Here is a 16,173-nt window from a genome sequence, read left to right as displayed (position 1 = left end):
ATACCATGGGACTCGCGCACACCCTGGAGCTGCCACCTGCTTTCTATTTCCTCGGGGAGGGCCGGTGACGCGTGAACCCGAGAGGCACCAAAGGCAGGAATCCTGAAATGTGTGATTTCTAAACCCCGAGCTAAAAAAAGGTCCGTAGGGCCCGTCCCCCGCAGCTGGGCGACTCTTCCCCACGCGGCGCGCGGCCCGCGAGGTGGAAGGGTGAGAACTTCTAGGGGGCCAAACGAGGACCAGGAGACAAGTGGGGTGCGGGAAGTGCCTGGTCCGAATGCAGGGAGTCCGAGGTCGCGGTGCCACCACCCTGTGAGGGTAGGCTGGGGGCGGGGCCGCGCGGAGCCCAACAGCCAGGGGCCAAGCAGGGTAATCCCCCCGGGGCGAGGGCGGGCACGGGAGAAGAGGGACGCCCCGGCCGCTACCTGCTGCTGGATTTTCCCGTCCTCCGTGACGACCCAGTGCGTGGTGGCGAAGGCCCCTCGTGCCGCCACACTCAGCAAGGCGGAAAGGCTGAGGAGCCAGCCTGGGCCGGAGCAAGGCGGCAGCTCGTACCGGCCACGGACCCCTACTGCCGCCGCCATCTTGCCCCCCGGCCGGGCCGCTCGCACCGGAAGCGGAAGCTAGTCTCCGGCGCCCGCCATCTTGAAGAGGTCGGCCTTGGAGGAGGAGCAGGAGGAGCAGGAGGAGCAGGAGGAGCAGGAGGAGGAGCCGAGAGGGCGTAGCTCGCTGACTACCAAGTTTCCTCCACCTCGGTTTCGGCGGCCAGGAAGCGCGACCTTCGGCTACTCTCCCAGCTTGGCTTCAGGGATGGAGACCGCTTTTTAGTTATTGTTTTTCTGTGGGTGATACGATCTCGGAGCGTGGGAACCGGAGGGAGACAAAAGCAGTGGCTTAGGTGGAGCTTAAGCAGAAGTGAAAGGACTCAATTTTGTTGTTTTTTAAATCTTTGCTTTTTCGTTTTATTTCTGGTAGATAGTTGGGGAACAAAAGGTGTGCTTTCGAACCACCTATGGGAAGAGAGGTGTTGCTTTTATTCTTAAAGTCTCACAATAGTGGAAGCTTCAGAATGGAGACGGTTGTTAGTTTAGGGCACCGCTGTCCAGTAGCACTATAATGCGAGCCACGTGTGGAATGTAAAATATAGAGGGAAGTAACCCTACTAGTACATTTTATTTAACTCAAAATACACAAAATATTAATTCAATGTGGTCTGTACAAATCATTGAGATAGTTTAGTTTTTTTTTTTTTAACTAAGTCTTGGAAATCGGCATTTTACACTGACAGCTTATCTAGTCATATTTCAGGGGCTTAATACCCGCATGTGGCTAACGTACTGGTCAGCACAGGTCTAAGCTAGAGGTCTAGGTCTGGAGACCAGAAACATTGGCATCACCTGGAAGCTTTTTAGACCTGCGCATTCTCGGCTCTTCTCCCTCTCCCCTGCAACCTGCTGAATCGGACTACATTTTAACAATAGCCTCAGGTGACTGGTATACATATTAAAGTTTGAGAACCACTTCCTTCTAGTGAACCAACAGGCAGGCAGGCGTCAAGCTTGGCTGCCAGCTTCTTGCTAGATATGTCATTTTAGGTCTTTCAAGATTGCCCTCTGTGTGTGTTATTTAAGGTTGGTATGCTTTTGGTTTTCTCCTTGGGAAAAGAAGGATGAGAATATTGTTTAACCACTTCTCTACACAAGTGTATGCAGGAGAGCAATTGCTAAGTGTTTAAACACCACGCTATAGAAATGTAGAAACAACCACAGCATTGGTGTTTTTTTTTTTCTTCATTCCAGGAACAGCTTTTCTTAAAGGCCTGAAGACTGAACATTCATTTCATTAAAAATATATGGCTTATTTGCTTTTTGCCTAGTACTCTGATAGTCTCTGGGTATGGAAATGTAACCATTGGGCAGTGTGCAATATAGTGAGATATTATTGGCAGGTTAACAATTAAAATACAGGATAATGGGGGTGTATGAATGCATATGTACAGGAGAGAGCAACCAACCAGGTGAAAAAAAGGTTTGGAGCTCAGGTGCTGGTTTAGGCAGAATAATAAGTGAAAAGGTGAAGTTGGCCGGGCGCGGTGGCTCACGCCTGTAATCCCAGCACTTTGGGAGGCCGAGGTGGATGGATCACTGAGGTCAGGAGTTCAAGACTGGCCTGGCCAAGATGGTGAAACCCCGCCTCTACTAAAAATACAGAAATCAGCCGGGCGTGGTGACGGGCACCTGTAATTCCAGCTACTTGGGAGGCTGAGGCAGAGAATTGCTTGAACACGGGAGGCGGGGATTGCAGTGAGCCGAGATCACACCATTGCACTCCAGCCTAAGTGACAGAGCGAGAATCCGTCTCAAGAAAAGAAAAGGTGAAGTCAGTGGCATGTTGTAAGAGTTTCTTGGAGTTTAGACATAGGCAATAGGGAGTGTTTCAGAATTTTAAAATAGAGAAGTGGCAAATGATGGAATCCCTTTTGTCTCAGCATCTTATTTTTGGGGCATAGAGGTCAACCCTATTTCTTGTGTATAAAGCTGACATCATAATCATCATCTAACATTTCTTGAGTGTTTAATACATACTGGGTCCTGTACATGCATAGTTCCTATTAATCGTCACAACTTACCAAGCTCTGGCTAGTTAAGTAAGTTGGCCAAGATCATATTGCTAAGTGGTAGAGCTCAGGTTTGGACTCAGATCCACCTGACTCTAGATCTGAGAGCCTGAGAATGAATGAACGTTAGTGAGGAATTTGAGAAAGGCCCCAGCATCACATATTTTGCTATCAGCAATTTCTTTGACCTTCACAAGTTAACCTCTAAAGGGGTGGAATTATAGCTTCTATAGCTTTATTATACCACCTATTTTCTGTAGATGATAACTTTTATCTTTTGGAATCCTGTATTAGTTTTCTAATGCTGTGTAACAATTGCCACAAACTTAGCTTAACACATTATCTGACAGTTTCCTTGGGGCAAGAGTCTTCTGCTGTGGTGTGACTGAGTTCTCTGCTCAGTGTCACAAGGCTCATATCAAGGCTGCAATCTCATCTGAGGCTTGGGGGTCCTCAGTCAAGCTCATTCTTCAAGTCCTTGGCAGAATTCAATTTATTGCCAATGTAGGACTGAGGGCTCCATTTTCTTACTGGCTGCTGATTGTGGCCATTAACACTGAGGCTACCCACAGTTTTCTGCCATGTGGCTCTCACAATAGCAGTTATTCCTTGAAGGCAAGCAGAATATTTCCACTGCTGAAATCTCTTGAATTCCTCTATCTCTAAGCCTAGACTTAAAGGGCTCATGTGAGTTGATAAGGTCTATCTGAATAATATCCCTTTTTATTCAACTGATTAGTAACTTTAATGCCGTCTGCAAAAATTTCGTTTGCCATATAACATTATCTTAGTCCATTTTGTGTTGTTATAACAGAATACCTAAAGCTGGGCAATTCATAAAGAAAAGAGGTTTAATTGGCTTATGATTCTGGTGGCTGAAAAGTCCAAGATTGGGCAGCCGCATCTGGTAAGGGCCTCACGCTGCTTCCACTTAGGGAGGAAAGCAGAAGGGGAGTGGGTGTGCATAGAGATCACATGTTGAGAGAAGCAGCAAGAGAGACAAATCAAGAAAGCCAAACTCTTTAACAACCCACACTCGAGAACTAATTCATTCCTGAGAGAGCAAGAACTCACCTCCCCCCCCCCCCCGCCACCACCGTGAGGGCATTAATCTGTTCATGACAGATCCACCCCCATGACCCAGAAACCTTCCACTAGGCCCCATCTCCCAACACTGCCACATTGGGTACCAAATTTCAACATGAGTTTTGGCGGCCCTAACCACATCCAAACCTATGATCACAGGAGTGATATCGTATTCACGTTTTACCCACATAGTCAAGTTAGGAAATTTCCCCCTTTTCTACTCTATTAAGGTGAAATGGACAAAATTGTATATATTTAGTGTACAACATGATGTTTTAATATATGTAGGGGAGATTTTATGAGGGCAAGGACCATTGGGTATCATCTTAGAATTTTGCCTACCACAGATCTTGACTGCCAAGTACCATTCTTCTAGTCTTTCACTGAACTGTTTTAAGTATCACAGACTAATTTAGACATACTTTTGCTCCTGTTCCCTGCCTAAAATCCTTTCCTCATGCTGCTTTCTCAAATCTATTTAAGATACAGTTGAAATCCTAGCCTGCAAAAATGTCTGTCAACTTGTTTGCTGCCTCTGAATTCTGTAGCAGTAATATGACAATACTATGCTGCTTTGTGATATTATTTTATAAACTTTGAACAGCCAAACTCTTGAGTGGTTCTTGCAAAAGTTCTTAGTTCTAATCTGGTGAGACAGAACACTCAAACAGTAAGTCAGGCAAAGCAAATTTTTTACAAATAGGCAGCAAAGATACACAGAAATGGAGGATCCATGGTTAGCTGATCCCATGGCTCAGGAAAGCTGCTTAGGGCAGACGGAGCCTCATCTGCACATACCCCATGTTGCAGCACAGATGAGGGACTCCAAAAACACTTTGGGTTTTATATCCTGGGTATAACTGAGATTGCTGAGTACAAGTGTTGCAGAACATCCTGTTTTAGGAAAAATGAGGACGCAGCCCAGGTTGTTCTGGAAGCTTCCTCCTTATCTCAGGATGTTGCATTCTCAGTACATTCTGCCTGAAAATTGCAAGCAAGAGGGGGAAGAGCTGGCATGGCCAAGGCCATCCAGGGACCTGTCATCTTGCAATTCTTTAATTACCTGCACTAGCAACTGAGGGCAGGAAGCATTTCCTATACTAACATTTTTATCTTCTTTGGAACTTCTGTGCAAAATAGTTTGTTGACTCAGTTTTTTAGCTCCCCCAAATGTAGCATTCCCATTTTGTGTGAATAAAACAAAAAACTTAAATAAAATTGTTCCTACTAATTTTCTACATCCAGATCACTTGTCACCGTTCTTTTATTCTGTTGTTCTAAGATCTGATGTTTCTTTTTTCATTATACTTTTCCTCTTCGATGAAACTTACAGAAATACAGGATGGCAGTTGACAAAATTGCTGATATCTCAAATTGTGATTCAATTGTTAGTTCAACGAATGATAGGCAAGTCCCTAACTGCATGTAATTTAGTCTTTCAACATATTTTAGCAAATAGGTCTTTTACTTACTATTACTATAAGTCATAGAATTCTTGAAGCTATGAATTAGAATTCATTCTGTCGATAGAATGAATGATCTTTCTGGATTAACGTCCTCCCTTGGGCCACCTTACCTGAAAATTGCAAAGGATTTACATACTGCCTATTCCTTAGAGAAAATATTTAAGATATAAATACCCCTAGGGAGGAGGGTAACACTCTGGCTTACATTCTGTTATCTTTTGCTTTGTAATAAAACCAGTGTAAGTCTTAGAGGTTTAAATTTTAAGCCTTAAAACATGATTTATTATTTTTCAGTTTGTTGGACTCAGCTGGGTGGTTCTTCTGCTACTCCTGGTGTTGGCTGGGGTCACTCTTAAGGCTGCATTCAGCTAGGAGCTCAGCTGAGGCTGAAATGTTCCAAACTGGCTCCACCATGTCTGGTGCTTTACTTGGAGTGGTTGAAATGGCTGGGGGTAGCTGGGCCTTAGACAAGGTAGTTACATAGACTTCTTACAGGGTGGCTCAGGGTGCTGAAAGAATAAAAGGAAGCTGCCAGGCTTTCAGAGGGTCAGGCCCCAGAAGTGGTAAAGCATCACTTCTGCATTCTCCTGGTTAAGGAAAGTAACAAGCTTAGCCCAAATTCAAGTGTGGATGGACACAGATTTATCTTGATAGGAGAAACAGCATGTTTGAGTAGGAATGGAAGGAATTATTGGCATCCTACTATATATAATTCTTTTTTTTTTTTTTTTGAGCTGGAGTCTCACTTTATTGGCAGGCTGGAGTGCAGTGGCACAATCTCGGCTCACTGCAACCTCCGCCTCCCAGGTTCAAGCAATTCTACCTCAGCCTCCCTAGTAGCTGGGACTACAAGTGTACGCCACCACGCCCGGCTAAATTTTGTATTTTTAGTAGAGACGGGGTTTCACCATGTTGGTCAGGATGGTCTCGATCTCTTGACCTTGTGATCCACCCACCTCGGCCTCCCAAAGTGCTGGGACTACAGGGGGTGAGTCACTGCGCCCGGCCATAATTAAGTCTTTAAGAGTAATTTTGAGTTGGTCGGAAGCAGGGTGGAGGGGAACAGGTTGGAAAGGAGCCTGGTTATAGCAAGAAGGGTTTTACATGTGTAACTCTTCAACATCAATATGCACGGTGAGTGAAGAGGATTTTTAAAAGGGAGGCAGAGGATACCTAATATAGTAATTTCATTTAGAAATCATTTGTCAAATAGATCAGGCAGTGTGAAGTACGAAGGCTACCATGGATGAGACCAAGGATTCAAACTCACAGTGACACCAGGGCTGCTCTGAGGATAGCAAGATAGTCATCTTAGGTTTTTATTGGTATGTTAGATTTCATATTAGTTTAAGCTTTAGTTTCAATCACGCTGATTACAGTGATCTCTCTCCTGCTGTTTTTTACCCACCTACTGAGGAAGCACATAATAGGTAGTCCTGTAACCAACTTGAGAGGAAAGGTGTCCCAAGGAGGGTCAAATTTACTCAGACCTGAAGCAGCCAGATAAATGCGCAGAATCAAGGAACCATGATTTTCCAGAGGAAAAATTCCTAATGTCAGAAAGAGTATGGTGTTAACTTTCAGTTTACTGAAAGCAGTTCACTATTGTAGTAGAGGATGAACTTAGGACTTCTGAGGTCAAGGTTAGGAATCTAAGAACTCCGAGATAGCCCATTCTCTAACACAGCTTGGCACATTCTTAAAAGCTACGTGTCCTACATTTTGTTGCCTCGATCTCAGTGCTCTTCCTTGAGGTCTTCACGAGGCTGGCTTGGTATCATTATCCAGGTCTCACCTCCAATTAATCACTCAGAGGCTTTTTTCTGACTATTTTATCTATACTAGCTGAAGCATATTAGAATGCTTCAGTACCCTTATAGCACTTAACTACTCTGGTACAGGCTTAAGTTTGTCAGGATCTGCATAAGAGAATGTAAACTCCATGAGTTTGCCTGTTTTGTTCACCACTATATTCCCTAGGCTTAAAACAGTGCCTTCAACTTATTATGAGTTGAAAGCTTACTATGTACAAAACACTGTTCTGGATGCTTTGGATTATGAATGAACAACATGCAAAAATCTTTACTTTCGTGGCACTTTAGCCACATATTCTAGCAGTAGGGGACAGAGTAAACAACATACAAGTTGGTAAAACTGGAGAGCATATAGTAGGGTAAGTGGGTCTGGAGTCTTGGTGGGGTGGAAAGGGACATTGCAGTATTAGATAGGATTGAGAAGGTTAGCTTCGAGGATTTGAAAAAGGAGTTAGATGTGTGGATATAAGGAATACTGACAAGAGGGGGTAGCTAGCTAATGCAAGGGCTGTAAGGCAGGAGGATGTCTTTGGCCTGCATGAGGCTAACTGGCTGCGGCAGAGTGATCAAGGGGAGGGGAAGAATAGCAGCTGAGGTCACAATTAAAAGCCATGGTAATGTTTTTGGTTACTATTCTGAAACGGGGAGCCAGTGAACAATTTCTGGCAGAAAAGTAGATGTCTCTTTGCTGCTGGGTTTCAAGCAGATTGTAGTTACGTGTAACAGCAGGGAGATCAATTAGGAGGTTATTACAAAACTCTAGGCAAGAAACAATGGGGAAATAAATTTGGCATTCCTTAGCATATAGATAGTATTTAAAGCCATAGGCTTGGAAGGCTGGGAATGGTTGCTCATGCCTGTAATCCCAACACTTTGGGAGGCCGAGGCTGGTGGATCACCTGAGGTCTGGAGTTCGAGACCAGCCTCGCCAACATGGTGAAGCCCCGTCTCTACTAAAAATACAAAAAATTAGCTGGGCGTGGTGGCGGACACTTATAATCCCAGCTACTCGGGAGGTTGAGGCAGGAGAATCGCTTGAACCTGGGAGGCAGAGGTTGCGGTGAGCCAAGATCACGCCATTGCACTCCAGCCTGGGCAACAAGAGCGAAACTCTGTCTCAAAAAAAAAAATAAATAAATAAAAAAGAACGCTATAGGCCTAGATGTGATCACCAAGGGAATTTAGTTATCTTATCCTGATCCACTTAAACCCCAGCTTTCAAACACTCACAACCAACCTTAGTGCTACTTCAGGAATATTTTCATAAAGGCTGGCAGTTAAATTACTAAGTTCCAACTTGCTTTGCACATTATCTGAAGATAGAAATGATTTATTTAATGATGATTTGGCAATTATCTGATGTTTTGCTTTAATAAAAAAAACCAAATCCTTTTTTTCAGATTAGCTCCTAAAAATAAATTCAAATCAAAACTTTCAAGGATCAAAATTAAAGATGATTTACAAAATTATATCAACACTGAACTCCTCATGGGCCGGGGGCGGTGGCTCACGCCTATAATCCCAGCACTTTGGGAGGCCAAGGCGGGTGGATTACGTGGTCAGGAGATTGAGACCATCCTGGCTAACACGGTGAAATCCTGTCTTTACTAAAAATACAAAAAATTAGCTGGGCATGGTGTCGGGCGCCTGTAGTCCCAGCTACTCAGGAGACTGAGGCAGGAGAATGGCGTGAACCTGGGAGGCGGAGCTTGCAGTGAGCCGAGATTGTACCACTGCACTCCAGCCTGGTCTCAAAAAAAAAAAAAAAAAAAAAAGACTGAACTCCTTGAAGGCAGAGAGCAGTTCTTGTCCATCTTTATATTTTCAGCCTATTGGCACAGTAGAAGCAATCAATAAATGTTAATAACTATCCAAGAATCTGAAGTTACCATAATTATAACACATCAAGACACAAAACAAAATTACAAAAGGAAATTTATTTCAAAAGCATAAGGGGACATTTACATTTAAACAAGATGATAAACAGGTGTCTTGCAAAAGAAAAAAATCCATGGCATTAAGTTTTTCATTCAAATTCGGAAGCAAAAATAACCTAAGTTGTGCACTATTGCCTTAGGAAAGGGAAGGGGAAGGGTGAGGGATAAGGGAACAGTCAACTCAGTATCAAACTTGAGAAAGTAAAGTCACTTCTGCTCAGTTTTGAGTTTACAAATATGCTTATAAAGACAAAGTGGTAAAATTATATTTAATGTTCAAATTTATTTAGCTGTAGTCTCTATAATTTCTGTACTTGAAATGGCTTTGGGCCACTGGCTGATCTATCTCTGAGGTCCAGATTAGCTGGTCAGTTTTCAAATGGCAATTTTATATTCCTTTGTTCAGATTCCAAGGGAGTTTAGGTTCAGCTCATGGTCTTTTGGAATGTTTAGAGATTATTGCCACCACTCCATAGCCAAGCTGACCAACTTTTGCTCACTTGTATCATTCTAGCCTTTCAGAACTATTTTCCCCATACACATGTGCAGTAATTCTAATAAAGGAGTTTTGCTTCTTCTGCAGTGTAGAGGTAATGGTAATGAAGACACCTGCATTGGAATCACAAACTATTCCTCAAAAAAATACATCAGACTACTAGAAATGTCATTCAGGCAGTTGATTTGAATAGCAAACTTGGGGAGGGAAGATTAACTGTGAAACAAAAATATACGAAACATTCAAATGCAGAACAAAGGGTCTATGCTACTAAAAATGCCCATGACATTAAACACTCCACAAACCCCCCATCTGTTGTTTTAACCTAAAAATTCTATTAGCTAACTTATACAATAATTTTGATTAATAACCTGAGAAGTTAAAATCTTGAAAGTGGCAAAAGCAAACCGAGAGAGCATCCCTTACTTATTGGTACCATGTTATCAAGTCACTTTTTCTGGGTAGCCCTGGTTATTAAATCTCCAAATTGTAAATTATACCATCTCTTCCTGTAGAAACCTATATGTACATCAGATTCAGTATTTTGGTTGTTATTTCACCAATAGCAATTCCAATTTATCTTTGAAAATGCAGCCTTTATTCTTAGTTTTAAATAACAATAATCATGTAAGTGCAACTAACTTAGAATCCTTTGCTACTGGGAGTAAAAACCTAAATAACAAGTTAATAACGGATTCAGCCTCAAAAGGATAATCACCGTGTCAGACTACCCGTTCCTGGAATTTAAAAAGTGATTTATGTTGTGTAGTCAAGTTTCACAGCATGCATATATATATATATACACACACACACACACACATATATGCTTATGTATGTATGTATATTATACATACACATTTCTATTCAAATAGTAAGATTCCATATTCAAAAGTTTGTATCACAATATATGGAAAAGAATTAAGTAGGCAGTGCAAAGCAACTTACTTTCTCCTAAAAATGTAATGTCATTCCTATATTTTAAGAAAGCTATGTAAGTATTTTGCTTTTATGACACTAGGTAGGAATGCTGCACCACTGCCCAGCAGCTTTATTAAACAATTAAAACAAAATGTTAAGATTGACCATTACTCTTCTCCATATATTGGGCAAAAAACTAAGAGGGAAGAGGAAAATCAGTAACCTTTCAAAACTGATGATCTTTATCAGCAGAACTAGACTGAATTTCATTACATTTTAGAATGAACAGCTCTCAACAACAAATTATCAAGATGTTTAAAAGATTCACAATTTGAAGTCTGAATAATGATACTGCAAAAACAAGTCAAGATTGCAGACAAAGCATCCAAAAATATCACTGTGGTTTTACCTTGGACACAACCATGGTCTGTTACAAAAGTAGGTCATACATACAAAGGTATAAAGAACATTAAGTTTTTAGCTGAAGGCAGCAGTCTGTTTAAAGGGACATCCCCGGCAATCCAATGAGTAGTAGAATTTAAGTATATTAAGCTCATGACAATGCTGAAGAATGCTGACGTCTTATTCAGTAGAGTCTTCCCCGACTACGATTTCCTCGTGTGCCCCAACCTCGGCCACCTCTACTTCCCCTGAAGGCTCCTCTCTGCTCTACGAAAAAGCGAACAAGGGTTTAGGTCTTGCTTAGGATTTCATGGTGCAGCAAACGCAGAAGAAACATAGCTCATAACTCTGAATACAGCAGTAGGCCCTATAAGAACAGAACTAATATTCTGCTATTCAATCTACAAATTTAGCCTGTACATAAAACAAGAACAACATATATACTGAAGCACGTAAGGCAAGGTACCAACTACATTCATGGTAGTTGCTTAATTAAATGTATCCCAGTAACAAAGTTGTTTCAAGGTGATGTTACGATAACTACACTTTTTTTGGAGGGTCTTGCTGTGTTGCTCAGGCTGGAGTGCAGTGGTGCGTTCACAGTTCACCATAACATTGAACTTCTGGACTAGAGTGATCTTTCTGCCTCAGACTCCCCAGTAGCTAGGGCTACAGATGCATACCACCATGTTTGGCTATTTTTTTTTTTTTTTTTTTGTAGAGACAGGTCCTCATTTTGTTGCCAGGCTGATCTCAAACTGCGGGCCTCAAGGGATCGTCCTGCCTCAGTGCTGGGACTACAGGTGTGAGCCACTGTGCCCAGCGCGTACACTTTTTAAAAAACTTAATTCTTCAAATTCACGAATAATAATTCTACATATTCGTGGGGTAGAATACTTTGATACAAAGAATGTACAGTTATCAGCTCAGGGTAACAAGCATATCCATCATCTCAAACACCTATAATTTCTTTGTGTTGGGAACATTCAATATTCTTCTATTTTAAAGTATATATTAACTATAGTCATGCTATAGTGGTACACAACACTAGGGCTTATTCCTGTTATTTTGCATTCTCCCACAAATCTCTCCCTATCCCTTCCTTCCCCCTATCTTCTCAGCCTCTAGTATGCGCTGTCCTAATTTTTACTTCTGTAAGATTAACTTTTTAAAACTTCCACATGAGAACATGCATTGTTTAATTTTCCATTGCTGGCTTATTTCACCTACTATAAAGTCCTTCAGTTCCTTCCATGTTGCTGCAAATGAAAGGACATTCTTTTTTTATGGCTGAATAGTATCCCATTGTGTATAATACCACATCTTGTTTATCCATTCACCTGTTGATGCACCTGTTGATTCTGGGTTGATTCCATGTCTTGGCTAATGAATAGTGCTACAATAAACATGGGGGTGCCAATGTCTGACTTTTAATCATATGTGAATGAGATAAAATCTCTTCCCTGAACTTCCAACTTACTCATTGTGGTTTTGATGTGCATTACCCTGATGCTTAGTGTTTAGAATTTTTTCATACATTTATTGGCCATTTGTACGTCTTCTTTTGAGAAATGTCTGTTCAGATGATTTGCCCATTTTTAATCTAGATTTGTTTTGCTATTAAGATGTTTGAATATCTTCTATATTCTGAATATTAATCCTCTGTTGGATGAGTAGTTAACAAATATTTTCTCCCATTCTGTAAGCTGTCTTTTCACTGTTGATGGTTTCCTCTGCTGCACAGAAGCTTTTTAATTTGATATGATCCCATTGGTTTATGTTTTTGTTGCCTGTGCTTTTAGGTCTCAGTCATAAAATCTTTTCCCAGACCAATGTCCTGAAGTGCTTCTTGTTTTCTCTTATGGTAGTTTTATTGTTTTAGGTCTTACATTTAGGTCTTTCATCCATTTTGAGTTGATTTTTGTACAGGGTGGGAGGTGGGGATCTAGTTTCATTCTTCTGCATATGGATACCCAGTTTTCTCAGCACCATTTATTGAAGAGACTGTCCCTTTTTGTCCCTCCAATGAGTATTCTTGCCACCTTTGTAAAAAATCAGTTGGCTGTAGATACGTGGATTAATTTCTGGTTCTCTGTTCTGTTCCATTGCTCTGTATCTATTTTTATGCCAGTATCATGCTGTTTTGGTTACTACATTTTTTATTTATATTTTGAGATCTGGTAGTGTGATAACTCCAGCTTTGTTCTTTTTGCTCAGTATTGCTTTGGCTATTTGGGGTCTTGTGGTTCCATATAAATTTTAAGAATTTTTTTTGGTGGCAATTTCTGTGAAGAATGTCAGTTATTTTGATAGAAGTTGTACTGAATCTGGGGATCACTTTGGGTAGCACGGTCATTTAAAATATATTAATTCCTCTAATCCATGAGTACGGAGTGTCTTTCAATTTGTTTCTATCTCCTTCAATTTCTTTCATCAGTGTTTTGTAGTTTTCCTTGTATAGAAATATTTTACCTTCTTGGTTAATTTATTCCTAGATTTTTTTCACAGCTATTATAAATGGGATTACCTTGATTTCTTTTTCAGCTAGTTCACTGTTCATGCATACAAATGCTACTGATTTTTGTATACTAATTTTGTATCTTCTAACTTTTCTAAATTTATCAGTTCTATGAGTTTTTGGTAGAGTCTTTAGTTTTGTTTTTATATATATAACATCATGTCATCTGCATAGAGAACAATTTGACTTCTCCATTCTAGTTTGGATGCCCTTTATTTCTTTCTCTTATCTACCTGCTCTGGCTATGACTTCCATGACAACTTCTTAGTTCTTTATTTATTGTCTATCATCACTAAAGGTAACTCATATAACTAAGAAAAATATCTTAAATTATCAATAATCAATTTCGAAAATCAGGTTAGACTACAAAATGTCCCTTTGAAAGCAATAAATATGCAATTTTTGTTTTGATCACAGTATTTCACGCAACTGGACTCACACAAATGTAGATCTAAAGGCTGAGTTTTTTTCACTGCCTTATCAGCTACATAAGCTTCTCAGAATACTGCCAAAAAGGTGCTATGTGTGTATGTGCGTCTGAGTGTGTTTCAGCTACTGATATAAACTAAGCATATCTTTTGCTGAAAAATCAAGTCACTTGTGATGTACAGAACAAGAGTCTCTGATCCATTGGTCAGTCACTTTTATAGCCACAGAGAAATAGTCCTCAAAGGTGTCGTCCCATGAAGAAAACTGATCGAAGTTATCACAAGGCTGGACTTTTAATCATATGTAAATGAGATCAAATCTCTTCATTAACTTCTAAACGTCATTATAGCAATCTTGTTAGCAACAATAGAGAGAGCTTGGTTTTGCTGTTTTTGATCCACAATCTTGGAGGCTTGAAAAATACCTTTTCGGTCAATTTTGCAATCAATTTTTTTGCCATTATGTCTTACTAGGGTGATGTCTTGATGTCTTTTTTGACCCCCCTTTCTGCAGAAAGAAAAGTAATTCAATTCTGAGACAGGAAACTCACTGGACCTTTCCCCAGTTTGGCTAATATTTATCTGTATAATAGAATGGGTCTGATTCAAAGTCACCTTCTTATGCCATGACACATTTTTACAAGCTGATTAGTATGCAAACCATTTGAAAATGAAATCATTGTGTTTATTATCCTAGTGAACACATTCAGAAAATCAGAGGTGGTTTCTCTGAGGGCAAGATGCTCCCAGAGACAGATGCAGTAACTATGGGAGCATTAAGGTAGTGCAGTAGCCTTTTGTGGGCCATGACTTCTGCATTTTTGACTGTTTAGACTTAGAGCCATCTATGCAGATGCCTGCACATTTCACCCTACCATACTCATTATTCACACCAACACACTTAACACTGTCATAGATACCATTATTAGCTTTAAGCTAAAAGACTATTACAATCCACTCTTTCAATTTTAATATGAATTCGGGTTACACTCCATTCAGCTGTACCTAATGAGGAAATTAAATACACTGTATGAAGGTACTATTTGACGTAGTTATCTTTTCTATATTGGCAAATGCTTTTTTTTTTTTTTTAACCTCCAATTGATACAGCCATTTCTATAGTACAGAGATTCACCAAATTTTCTTCTTTTTGAAGAGCTTCATCCTAAAAAATACTCTGCATTTTCATGATCTTTTCAATAGTTTCAAGCTTACATTTTTTTTTTAATTCACTGCTCCCAGTTTAAATTAAACTTTAAGGATTATTTTTATATTCCAAAAAGTAAAGAACACAAGTCACAAAATGTAGAACATTTAGTACTTTTAGGTTACTGGGGAAACTTTGTGCACTGGAAGGAAAACTAAACGTGGGTATATGTTTATGAATGCACTGGGAAGTTGAACTAATTTGTGAGAACCAATACCATGTTTGTAAAGCAAAAAACAGAGACATTGGTTAGTAAAGCAATAAACTTGGATACTGAGAACTGCTTTTGTTTCAACAGGTGAAATAAAGTCAAGCAAATGCTTCAAATTTTGTTGTGAGAATACCTATGACCTGATCACATTAAATTCTCAAATGTAAAATAAATGCAGAAATTCACTGTTCTTTCTAATAAGAAGAATCAGATTTTAGTTTGCTTTTGCATGTTTACTTTGCTTTGCCCTTCTGTTATTTTGAAGACTGGGAATAACTGAAGTTGTGACTCGTGGATTTTTGTCTTGAGTAAAACTTTGCTTATGTTTTTCATGTTGACAGTTTTTTTGTGTCTTTTTAAAAAACACTGTATACAATCTAAAGTGTTAGATTTTTCACATTCTTTTCCCACATGCATTATATCACCTGATTCTCACTATTGAGCAGGCAATGAGTCTCACACAATAGAATCTTCATGTAAAATCAAATTGACTTGCCCAATAAAAAGGAGTACAATTCTTGTATTGCCATAGCTATTGATTACTTTCATTAAAGCCATTCTCCCAGTATCTGAGATAACTTTTGATTTTAAGAACGGTACTGTTAGACACATTAAATCATACAAGTGACAGAGAACAACATGTGATTCAACCAAGTAACGGAGAATCCTTTCCCCTTACAAAATACTTTCACAAATATTGTTATTAGAAGGCTGTAAGAGCTCTTACCTCATTTTTCAGATAAGAGGCAAGGAGATGCACATTTACATACTGTTATGTAAATAAGAGAGTTCAGTGATCATCCTTAAAGTAAAGGTGTCTCAGAGTCTGGAGGGGAAGGGTTCATTTCAGTCTAAAATTGGCTTTCTATATAATCTGTTTGTTCAGGCATTAGAAGAATTCAACTGTTATAGAAGTAATTTAATGTTACAATTATCTCACCTTGGAAACAAAATTACAGATATTATATGGTTCAGAATCTACTTTTTTTTTATTTTAAGAGACAGGGTCTTGCTTGGTCACCCAGCTGGAGTGCAGTCGCACCATCATAGCTTACAGTAGCTTTGGCCTCCTG

At 40.0% G+C, this 16,173-nt stretch overlaps 2 protein-coding genes across 6 annotated transcripts in view; both read right to left on the bottom strand.

The window, feature by feature from the left end:
- Positions 1–4,621, bottom strand: part of TTC17 (tetratricopeptide repeat domain 17) — a 143,641-nt gene extending 139,020 nt beyond the window's left edge. For 2 of the 4 annotated variants that reach the window (XM_024930978.4, XM_024930983.4), the window contains exon 1: positions 426–4,621. In XM_024930978.4, the coding sequence (XP_024786746.1) occupies positions 426–584 (159 nt within the window). In that variant the 5' untranslated portion in view covers positions 585–4,621. The remainder of the gene's footprint in view (positions 1–425) is intronic. The other 2 variants (XM_024930982.4, XM_055094297.2) reach the window with 2 other exon arrangements.
- Positions 4,622–8,901: 4,280 nt separating this feature from the next.
- Positions 8,902–16,173, bottom strand: part of API5 (apoptosis inhibitor 5) — a 32,589-nt gene continuing 25,317 nt past the window's right edge. The window contains exon 14 of one of the 2 annotated variants that reach the window (XM_008967972.3): positions 8,902–10,998. In XM_008967972.3, the coding sequence (XP_008966220.1) occupies positions 10,976–10,998 (23 nt within the window). In that variant the 3' untranslated portion in view covers positions 8,902–10,975. Of the gene's footprint in view, positions 11,004–16,173 lie in introns of both variants that reach the window. The other variant, XM_003815090.3, reaches the window with a different exon arrangement.

The sequence above is a fragment of the Pan paniscus genome, chromosome 9, assembly GCF_029289425.2.
Source record: "Pan paniscus chromosome 9, NHGRI_mPanPan1-v2.0_pri, whole genome shotgun sequence".
Taxonomy (NCBI): domain Eukaryota; kingdom Metazoa; phylum Chordata; class Mammalia; order Primates; family Hominidae; genus Pan; species Pan paniscus.
Note: the sequence above shows the minus strand (reverse complement) of the source record. Positions and strands in the feature narration are given on the sequence as shown.